General features: G+C 41.8%; 1 protein-coding gene across 2 annotated transcripts; it reads left to right on the top strand.

Annotated features, from left to right (window-relative positions):
• The first annotated feature begins 365 nt into the window (after positions 1-365).
• Positions 366-5,431, top strand: LOC126623908 (uncharacterized). 2 transcript variants are annotated; one of them, XM_050292883.1, is made up of 5 exons: positions 369-567; positions 1,365-1,798; positions 3,807-3,853; positions 3,961-4,931; positions 5,136-5,431. In XM_050292883.1, exons 2-4 carry the CDS (start codon positions 1,483-1,485, stop codon positions 4,906-4,908), a joined length of 1,311 nt encoding a protein of 436 aa, XP_050148840.1. In that variant the 5' UTR covers positions 369-567; positions 1,365-1,482; the 3' UTR covers positions 4,909-4,931; positions 5,136-5,431. The 2 variants fall into 2 exon arrangements, with proteins under 2 accessions (XP_050148841.1, XP_050148840.1); XM_050292884.1 differs by having other exon boundaries at positions 366-567; positions 3,961-5,431.
• The last annotated feature ends 6,360 nt before the right edge of the window (positions 5,432-11,791 follow it).

The following is an 11,791-nucleotide window of genomic DNA, read 5'->3' as shown; positions in this document are numbered from 1 at the left end:
TTTATTTTTATTTTTTTTAATATATATATTAAGAGGATAACTTGTGGTAATTTATGGTTATTCACCACTTCTGGGTTCAGAAAAACTATGAGAAATTCACTTTACTCGTAATCACAATTAAGTAAACTCATCAATTCGGAACACCAAATCCTGAACCTTCTATATTTTTTGTTTATTGGGGAGCCACTGTTTACCACTGTGCCTGTGTAGTACAACCCAATAAAGCACGCCTTAGTTTCCCTAAAATCCACCAAAAGAAACAATTTATTATTTTTTAATTTTTAACTTCCACAAACCGATCGGGGAATAGACATAGCGCTCCTTTCCCACGCAATGGCGTCACCAAACGCCGTTAGGCCTCTAAACGACGCCGTTGCTCTCAACAGCAACCAACGGCGTAACCAAAACCTCTGAAGTGTTTACCTCTCTTCCGCCCTTTCTCTCTCTCTCTCTTCCCCATTCTTGTGCAACGAACAAGCAGGAGCAGCAGCCGCCGCCTCTCACTCTCTCTATAATTCTCTCTCACTCTTTAGAAGTCTTCATTCCTTTCTCCAGCTTCGCCTCTCTGTGAGTACCTTGTAATGCAGAGCTTGCGTTTTGCGTGCTTTTTTTTTAATCAAAATTAATTTTTTATTGTTATTAATTGTTTTCCAATTTCATAATTTAGGGATTAAATTGTTGGATGTTTTTTGTCGAAATATTTTGAGTTTTGACTACGAGTTCTATATATTGGGCATGATATCGGATCCTCTGACTCATGGAGCTCCTCAATATTAACTAATTCTTAGGGCATTACTTTGTGATTTTTCCACAACTTTGGGATTTTAGACAGCCCTCAGGGGTAGCAGATTGAATTGACTTCTGGAGGTCTATATATTTCCCACACGCTGTCACTGTGCTTGTTTGTGTGTCGGTGAGCTCTGTTTTGGTGGTGGTTGGTGCCAACGGTGTTGAAAGAACAAAAGGAGTGGAAAAATATGAAATATGAATCTGTGTTTGTCTAATTTTTTAGGGTATACTGTCCAGAGGTTTATTTTACTGTCTATGTATTCGATTCGAGTACGGGTTTTGCCATGTTTTGGCTTCACTGTGTTATCCCAGCTGGAAAAAGGAAGAGATGTGAGATTCGTGAACCGTTTTCATTTGGGTAAACTTAGTTCTCATTTTTTGTGGTGTCTGTGTGGAGGTTGGTTTTAGTCTTAATTTCCGGTTGAGATGTTTTTCGTGGTTTGTGGTTTTGGGTTCGTTTATGTTTCGTGCTTTTATGCAACAGAATTAGGGTTTGTTGAACTCCCTTACTTCCTTTTGTGCTGCTTTGTTATGATACAACTGACGATGGTTTGTTTCTTTGACTGAAATTTCAGAAGAGCAACTGTTTATGGGGTCAAGGCTGCTGTGACTGTCAGTCGAGTCTGAAGTTTGAGGATGCGAGCTGTGATTGAGGGGTTACAATTGTAAGTTAGAGGTTTGTGTATTTTGAGGATGGGTTCTGCTTGTTGTGTTGCTGCTAGAGACAAGACTATAACAAACACTGCTAGTAGCGAAATTGTACATCGTAATATTCGGTACTCACCAACATGGAGCTTTCGGTGGGATAACCGAGTGGGGGTAGCAGCTGAAGAGACCTCTGTAAGTTGGTTTTCTGATGGTGTTAGCAGAAATGATGGATCGGAAGTTAAATTTGAGTCGGCATGTGTATCTGAGGAGGGAAGTCCATTAGAACATTTTCGAAGACATACACAGCGAAAATCCTCAATTTCTGAGGGAACTGCCGAGCATGTCAGGACTCCTACTTCAGGTATTTTTTAGTATGAAAACTCTTTCATTTTATTCATATTCCAATAGTTTTGCAGTGTAAGTTTGAAGAATTTTCTTCTCTCTTCTGAAGGTTTTGGTATACAATTGAAGGGTTGGATTGAAGAGCTTGCTCTCTTCTTTCTTGTTTACAAGATTATGTCTTGCTAGATTGTAATTTTGCGTTTTGCCCTCTTATATTTGTTCTTGCAAGCTGGCCATGTGTTTTGAATGTACCGTATTCGCTTTAGTGTCACATGCATATATGAGACTTTGACAAATATGCAGACAAGACTTTTGCATCCAATAAAAGTATCTAGATGGGTGAATAAGAAAAGACAATATACAACTTTATAATGTTTTTAGTTGCATGTAATTCAAAAGACAATGCGATGTAGTTACCTTGCCTATATGAGCTCATATTCCATCAAGGGCCACTCTCTGAACTGAGGTTGACTTGGATGGCTATGCGTTGCATAGTTGCATGTAATTCAAAAGACAATGCGATGTAGTTACCTTGCCTATATGAGCTCATATTCCATCAAAGGCCACACTCTGAACTGAGGTTGACTTGGATGGCTATGTGTTGCATAGTTGCATGTAATTCAAAAGACAATGCGATGCAGTTACCTTGCCTATATGAGCTCATATTCCATCAAAGGCCACGCTCTGAACTGAGGTTGACTTGGATGGCTATGCGTTGCAAATATGTACTGATGGGAAGGTGAATAGTAATTTGAAAGAAAGCCACTGATGATTTGGATTATTAGTTTTACGTACCCTTGTATGTAAATATGGATTGAGAAACGCATTGGTTTTTTCCGCTTATCTTGAGATAATCCTGGTTGTATTATTTATTAAAGCTATGTAGGTAGAAGATAACGGCTGAATAACTTGTAACATAGGTATGAAGAATAGAGGGGAATAGAAGTCTTAGGGATAAGGTGGATGCGAACTACATGATCAAAACATGGAAGGTTTATACTGCATATATCAATTAGATAGGTTAGATGAGGGACACAGTTGATTCCTGAGTTAAAGCTCTGCACATTGGGGATACATCACTTGTCCCATTTTTTTCCCGTGTCTCTTTACATGGTAGGCTGGAAAATTGTTCTGGGCCCTCTCATGCAACCAAGAGGGCTGTTCTGGTTACATGATTTTCTTACAATGATGAGATTTCACGATTGCACTATACATTCTTTAGGTGTTTTCACTTTTCCAGTAAATGGCCTTTGGGTCTAGTGGCACTTCCTTCCCCTGAAGTTAAAGGGTGAAGGATGAGTTTCACCTACAGGTGCTTCTGTTGCGCTGTTATGTTTTCCATGGGCCAGAGGTGTAGGTTAATTGATAAAATCATCTTTCGTAATCAGTTTCTATGCCTATAGTGTTTCCCATGCTTAATACAATATTGACATCTCTTTTGACATTTCTCATCAAAAGTGTCTACTCCGTCTTTTTTCTTGGTTTCCATGTCATGAAGATCTCCTTTTCCTTGGGTGGGTGTTTTGATTACTGTAACTGGCCTAAAATTGGGGTAGGTGAAGTGACAATCTTTATGCATATTGCCTTGTCTATAATGCATCTGGTGTTGGTGTCAAATCCTGTGGTTCATTGCATACTTTTAATTTAATATATTACTTAATGTTATATCTTTTAAAATCTTCATGTTATTTGTGGGAAAACTGACCCTACAGAATCATAGAGCCTATCTTGTGAAGCTCTATGGACTGGGCTATTTCTGTTTCTTGCAATTTAGCTTGAGAGCTTAAAAGGGCACATTTATCTTAATTTTCAATCGTGATGGTAAAATGAAGAGATCATGCTAAATTTGAGTTAAATGTTTTTCATTTTTCTAAATGGTTTAATAGGAAAATAGAATAGTATAGTAGCTTATCTTTTTAAATAGATGATCTTCTTAAGAGATTTCCCTTCAGTTTAATTGTGCTTTTCTATGTTAGTTGTTTGCCATGATGTGTTCTATCTGATATATATGTATGTTTCTATGGCAGATCGATCCATTTCAAGAAATATTTCCATGGATGCAACTCTTGAACAGGTAGATCTTATGCCAGGGTGGCACTTTCTGTTGTGATTTAAGCACCGGTATTCATATCTGCCCATGAATATGACATTTTACACCCTCATTTTTCATTATATGTGTAGACAAAAGAACCAGCAGAGTCCCCTACCGTTTCATATCCATCCCCGACAAAATTATCAGTTTTGCAGCCTTCTACTTCATCCTTGCCCGCATCCCCTTTGTCATCCCAGAGTCACCTGCCTCTTGCTAGCTCAACGCCAGTGAGGTGGCGCCCCTGTTCTCCAGGACATCAGCTATTAAGGCAAGTATCTGATGCCCGAGTCCCAAGAATCAAGTCACCAAACAGCTTCTCAATTTCTGAGGAAAAGGCAAAGCTTCCCTCATGGAGCAATGAATCTGCTAGGGGCTCTCGTGGTGGGTCTTCTGATAGTTGGTCTATGAATGCATTTTCCGAGCTCATGGCCACATCTAATAGAGAAAGGTGGTCTTTTGATAGTGAGTCCTTTGGCTTTAATTGTGAGAAGATAACTAGACCCAGTAGCAGAGTTTCAGCTTCACCCTCTGTTGATTTGCAGACATGTGGAGTTTGCTCAAAGCTTTTGGCTGAGAAATGTTCATGGAGCAGCCAAAAGATTATTGCAACCAATGAGCTTTCTGTGGTTTCAGTGCTAGTTTGTGGACATGTTTATCATGCCGAGTGTTTGGAGAATCTGACACCTGAAATTAACAAGTATGACCCAGCTTGTCCAGTGTGTACTTTTGGGGAGAAACAGATCCACAAGTTGTCTGAAAAAGCATTGAAAGCTGAAATGGATTTGAAGTCTAGAAACAAGAAATCGAGGAACCGGGTGTTAGATCTTGATGGCGATTCTGCTGTGTTTGATCACTTGAAAAGCACCGGAAATCAAGGAAGGGGTCCCAAGTTCGGATCCAGTTCCAGCATGAGAAGCACCTTGGGAAAGCCATTTTTGAGACGGCACTTCTCATTTGGCTCCAAGAGTGCTTCGCTATCAGATAATCATTCTACTAGAAAGAAAGGGTTCTTCTGGGCAAAATCCAGCAAGATGTGAGCTCACACTAGGATGTTTAGGAGGTGAGGACATCTGTTTCTCGTGTAATATTGCATGCATCGTTAAATCAGTGAAACAAACTAATCTGCATTTAGCATACCTACACAAGTCCTACACCTTTCTTGCACCAGGACCATAAATTTGAAAGCCTCCAAATACGGGGGCGATGTTTATCGTCTTTATTTTCTCAAGGGTTCTTATGGACTCGGTATTGTTATTTTATACAGATTTTGGTGTTGGTTCTTCTTTTGCAATCTCAGTTGGACTTGTGAAGAGCGCATTCATCAAGACATTGTAAACATCGCAGAACTGCATCTTGACATTCGACAGGGTTAGCTTTATGAAGTTAAAACTGTAAAGAAGAGAACGAATTTATATTACAGTTGTTTATAGAAAGAAAAAGAGAGCAGAATTGAAATGCTGAAAGGAAATGTGATCTGATTCTTACTGTTGTACAGATTTTCTTCTGTGTGAATTCATACTTGAATTTATCGAAATGAACTTATGCATGGCAATTGGATCCTGGATTTGCTTGAGAGGCAACAAAACTGTATGGTATGTTGTGCAATGATTTTTCTATCAATTATATACTAAATCGTTTATTGGCATGAGACTTCGTTTGTTTATTTATTATTATTATTATTATTAAAATTTAAAAAAGAGATCAGCTGGTGGTTTTGTTGTGGCAATCCACCATTTCAGGGGTCGAGAAAACTAACAGATGCATTTCAGCCTCTCTGTGGCCACCATCGTGCGATTCACTAGCTCTAGGAATCGAACCCAGGAGTACATGACGTGTGGAATATTGGCCTTGGTAAATTTTGTGCTTCAAAAAACTTAATTTTTTGTTCAATTTGAAATGTGTAACATATATGAATCTTTAAAAGATACAAACTCTTAATATATAGGGAAATACCCCAAAATGGGACAATTTCTTAATTTTAGGATAGAAATAGAACAAACCGATCATGCATAAGTTATGCACAAATCTAAAATTACTAAAATACCCACATAAATACTAAAAATAAGAAGCCTGTTTGTACCATACTTGACCAATCCCGAAACTACTGAGCACTGGTCAACGTTATACCGTCAAGGACCCAGAAGAGTTTCCCTCCAACCAGGAGGCCAATCACAGCGCGACATGTGTCGACATCAAAAGCCAATCATAGCGTGACATGTTTCAACATCAGAAGCCAATCACAACATGACACGTGTCAATGTTAGAATGAAACTAGAAACTCTCTTCTATAAATAGAGATCATTCTCTCACAATATTTCCTAATGGCATTTGTACTAAATTATATACTTGTACTCACTAAAGGAGAGCTTGAACCTATGTACTTGTGTAAACCCTTCACAATTAATGAGAACTCCTCTACTCCGTGGACGTAGCCAATTTGGGTGAACCACGTACATCTTGTGTTTGCTTCCCTGTCTCTATCCATTTACATACTTATCCACACTAGTGACCGGAGCAATCTAGCGAAGAAACCAAACTTAACATTTTCTGTTGTACCAAAGTCCCTATTGATTTTGTGCATCAACATTTGGTGTCGTATGTGGGAACAACACTTATTCCCACTCTCTTCAGCTTTGTCAAGCTGGTTTCCACTATTCGTACACTCTCTTTTGACCAGGCATCCCTCTTCAACATGGGGAGCGAAGGAAGCCACAACACACAGAATGACACCCTCTTGCACCTAGTGCGAAGCAACAAAAGAAGGAAGGAAAGAAGGTTGCTATTCAAGCTAAAGTCGATGAGCTAGAAGCTCAGAACAACAAGATAGCAATGAAGAATGAGGTCTTCCAGGAGCAGTATAAGAAGCTCTTTGAGACGTTCCACGAAGCTAGGCGTACTTAAACACGCGAGCTCGTTGCCCCTGTGGACATCAACCATCATCTGGGTGCCCTCTAACATGGAGGGTCACCTTCCTTCGACATGGGTATCCCTGATGAGGAGCGAGCTAATCATCAAAACATTGATCAACATGAGACTTCTCTCAACCCAGCTGCTTCGACCTGAAGCAGAAGAAGTGGAGGAAGACACCTCTTTGCAAAAGGGTTGGAAGGATCGAAAGCCGTTTATCGTGACTGCTGAGACTTCCTAAAGCAACGTCGAGAGAATCCCATCCATATATGCTCGAAGATCAATGACCCAAGGGTTTCTGAAAGACTCGGTCCCCTCCCACGACTCAGGCTAGCTGCCAATCTAGGGAAGGAACGATAGGTCCAGAGGAACATGGAGGTACAGGGGACTCTGAGATATTCCGACAGACTTGCCCTAGAAGTCAGTACGGCGAGTCCAAGGAAAAATCACACGCCCTTGCTTAAACTTTCCTACTTCCAAGAGGCGATAAAGACTTACGAAAGAAAATCCCAGTGGTACATGACTCCATTCAGGACCCCCTTGTCCTACAGCTCCTTGAGGAAGTAAACAAGTTAAAGGTCAAACGTCAGGCCGAGATACCTAATTAGAACCAACCTAGGCCTGGCCCTCTCACAAGGAGGATCCTCGACACCCCCTTTCAAGGCAAAGACAAAACAAAAGCTTGGTTTACAACTCTATACTGGAAGGGAGGACCCAATTGAACACCTTAACCTCTTTGAGTCCACCATGGCATATCGAATGCACACCGACGAAGAGCGATGTCTTCTCTTCCCCTCCACCCTCTCTACCGGAGCTCTAAACTGGTATTGCCGTCTTCCACCTGAGACAGTAGACTCATTTGAGGAACTGAGGAAACTGTTTGTCTCTCAACATATCTTCCAGACCAATCGCTTGCATTCTGCAGATGACTTATACACTATTCGCCAGAAATCGGATGAGTCACTACAAGAGTATGCCGGTCGTTTCAGCCATGAGTATTCTCGTTGCGCTGAGGCAGATGACAAAATCTCCCTCAAGGCCTTCACGGTAGGCCTACGTGATTGTTTTTTCAAGTACATGATCAATGCCAACACTTAAAAGACTTACTCTGAGGTGATGTCACAGGCTTACAACCATTCCTCTGCCGAGGCAAGGACATATCAAGGGAAACCCCCCACAGCCACCCCTTATCATCAAGTATGGAGTGGAAGCCAGATCCAACCAAATGAGAAGACCTCGACCTTCCAAATGGCAGGACAACCCCTACCCCGAGGTATGAGGCATACACACCTTTGAATGCCACACGCGTGGCCATTTACCCTAGCATAGCACACCTGATACCGAAGCCAAAGCCGAGGCACCTGGATTACAAGCACACGAAGAACACGGACACGTTTTGCTGCTACCATGAGCATAACGGCCATGACGGCGAGAAGTGTATCACCCTTCGTGATCATATTGAAGCTTTGGCACATGAAAGAAAATTTGATCAATTCCTCCTTCACCCTCCAAGGGGTAACTGTAACCAACGCCAGGTGAATGTGATATATTCCATAAGTGGTGGCACACCTATATCTAAATCTTCCAACAGGGCCATGAAAAATAGTGAACGAGCTTTAAGGTCTGGCCACCAAGTGTTTCACGTGGAAGACATCAGGCGAGGTAAGTATCAAAAGCCTAACTGGGATCTAATATGTTTCTACCCTAAGGAAGAAAGAGGTATCATCTACCCTCACAACGACCCACTGATCGTGGAAGCTCACATAACCAACTTTGAAGTACGGCAAATCCTGGTAAACACTGGGGCTTCGGTCAATATCATGTTTGCTGAAGCTTTCAGGGCACTTAATGTAGCTTAACACTTGCTCGATCGCTCGATTTCCCATCTGATAAGCTTATCCGGTGATATCGTGCAACCTTTGGGGAGTATACACTTACCTTTCACCATTGGTACAGGCCTTTACACAGCTACCATTACCACTAACTTCTTGGTGGTTGATTACCCAACGGCATACAATGTCATCTTCAAACGCACATGCATCAATGATCACAAGGCCATGGTATCCACACATATGTTGTTGATGAAATTTCCAATCCCCTATGGCAATGGTTACATAAGAGGAGATCAACTTAGTGCACAGTCATATTACAACACTTCAGTCAAGCAACAGCACCTGCTTGTGCCCAAGGAAACCCTTTTTATACATGACCAAGTCATAAAGACCAACCCAGATAAAGCCAACTTGGATCTTCACGGTGGCAACAGTCAACCCGACAATCTTCGAGATGACTCTTTCACCCAGCAAGTACAACCCGCTGAAGAGTTGGAGAAGGTCTCTATCTCAAAAGATTATCCGGATCACATGGTGAAGATTGGCACCACCTTGTCACCACCCATTCAATTGGCATTGATCTCTTTTTTGCAAGAGAACATTGAGGTCTTCGCCTGGTCATACAAGGACATGCCAGGCATCTTTCCCGATATCATCTGTCATCGCTTCAGTATTGACCTCAAGACCAAGCCAGTGAGACAGAAGCGAAGATCTTATGACGTTGAACGGTACGAGGCAATGAAGGCAGAAGTTGAAAAACTCAAAGGTCAATTATCCAACGTGGGTAGCAAATGTTGTCCTTGTTAAGAACAATCCAACTAAGGAAAGTCTCATGCTCCAAAAGGTCTTGTGGAGCATGTGTGTCGATTACCCCAACCTAAACAAAGGATGCTCGAATGATAGCTTTCCTCTTCCTCTCATAGACAGACTTATAGACTCTACAGCAGGGTGTGAACTTCTGAGCTTCATGGATGCTTACTCAGGATACAACCAAATCCTCATAAACCCTCCGGACCAAGAACACACAGCCCTCACTACTGACAGGGGATTATATTGCTATAAAGTCATGCCATTCGGCCTAAAGAATGCAGGAGCAATTAATCAGAGACTGGTCAATTCAATGTTCGTCGAACAGATTGGGAAGAGCATGGAAGTTTACGTTGATGATATGCTAGTCAATAGCAAACATGCTGACCAATACATCACCAACCTATCTGAAACTTTCACCATTCTGAAGAGGTATCGAATGAGGTTGAACCCCAAAAAATGTGCCTTTGGCGTAGGCTCTGGCAAATTCTTAAGCTTCATGATAAGCCAACGAGGCATTGAAGCTAATCTCGAGAATATCAAAGCAATCCTCGACATGAAGGAACCAGTAACTTCAAAAGACATCCAGAGCCTTACTGGCAAAGTGGCAGCCTTAACTAGGTTCATCTCTAAGGCCACAGACAGATGTGCTCTTTTTTTCAAAGCACTTAAGGGAAGTAAGAAGTACATTACATGGACTAATGAATATGATGAGGCATTCAAGAACCTCAAAGACTACATGAGTAAAGCCCTTCCGCTCTCCAAACTTGAGGTTGGTGACATTCTCATTATCTATCTGTCAGTATCGGCTTCAGCAGTAAGTTCCATTCTCATTCAAAAGGATGGTAATGTCAAACGGCCTGTCTACTACGCTAGCAAGGCCTTACAAGATGCAGAGACATGATACTCCAACATTGAGAAATTGGCTATAGCATTGGTCATGTCTGCTCGAAAACTTCGCCTTTACTTCCAAGCACACTCCATCATCGTGCTTATCAATCATCATCTTCGACAGATACTTCAAAGTCCTGAAACTTCCGGGCGAATGATCAAATGGGCGATAGCATTAGGTGAGTTTGATCTCCTAACAACCAAAGCCACCTGAAAAGGGCCAAGCAGTGGCAGACTTCATCGCCAACCAATAGCCCCAGCATGGAGTCTATATGTTGATGGCTCGTCCAACCATTAGGGTTGTGGAGCAGGACTAGTCCTTACGACCCCTGACAAAGTGGCGATGGAGTATGCTCTTCGTTTTAAATTCAAGACGTCGAACAATAAGGCCGAATATGAAGCCCTCCTAGCAAGCTTACGTTTGGCCAAACACCTTGGGGTTAAACGAATTGATATCTTCAATGACTCCCAATTAGTGGTTAACCAGGTCACCAACAACTTTTATGCTAAGGATAGCTCCATGGCAGCATATCTGGCACAAACACAATTGTTGCTCCAACATTTCCACTATCAGATCACCCAAATTCCTCGAGCAGCAAACAATCATGCAGATGCTTTGGCTCGCCTCACCTCAGCGGTGGAAGACAAGATTGGGAGAAAAATTCAAGTTGAATTATTAGCAGCACTAAGCACCATGGCTGCAGAAATGTGCAACTTACAACATGGGGATTGTTGGGTTACCCTAATTTATAGATTCTTTGCTCATAGCACCCTTCCAAATGACAAAGTCCAAGCTAAGCAGATTCGATACAAGGCTACCCATTACTTGATCATTAATGACCAACTCTACAAACAGGGTTTTAACCTACCATACCTAAGATGCCTTACGCTCGCAGAGGCGAAAACTGTCATTCGAGAAATACATGAAGGAGTTTGTGGAGATCATGCTGGATCTCGATCCCTAGCACAGAAGGCTTTTCGCCAAGGATATTACTGGCTAACACTTCACCAAGATGCCATCAGAATATCCCGCTCATGTGATAAGTGTCAATGCTACGCAACTATTCCTCACTCACCTCCCGAACCGCTCAGTCATATGATCAGCCCTTAGCCCTTCGCCCAATGGGTACTTGATTTGATCGGCCCAATGCCTGCAGGGAAGGGTAAGGTCCGCTATGTAATCGTTGCAGTTGACTACTTCACAAAGTGGGCTGAAGTAGAACCCTTGGTAACCATTACTGAGGCAAAAATAAAAGACTTCGTATGAAAGAACATCCTTTGTAGATTCGGCATTCCCAATGCGAGAGTCACTGATAACGGGCGACAGTTCGACAACAATAAGTTCAGGATGTTCTATTCTAAGTTCAACATCAACTTATGTTTTGCCTCCCCAACTCATCCCCAGTCTAATGGACAAGTCAAAGCCATCAACAAAATAATCAAGCGAACTTTGAAAACCAGCTTGGACAAGGCTAAAGGTTGT

The sequence above is a fragment of the Malus sylvestris genome, chromosome 5, assembly GCF_916048215.2.
Source record: "Malus sylvestris chromosome 5, drMalSylv7.2, whole genome shotgun sequence".
NCBI lineage: Eukaryota > Viridiplantae > Streptophyta > Magnoliopsida > Rosales > Rosaceae > Malus > Malus sylvestris.
The sequence above is the reverse complement of the archived record's forward strand: the minus strand, read 5'-3'. Positions and strand labels throughout refer to the sequence as shown.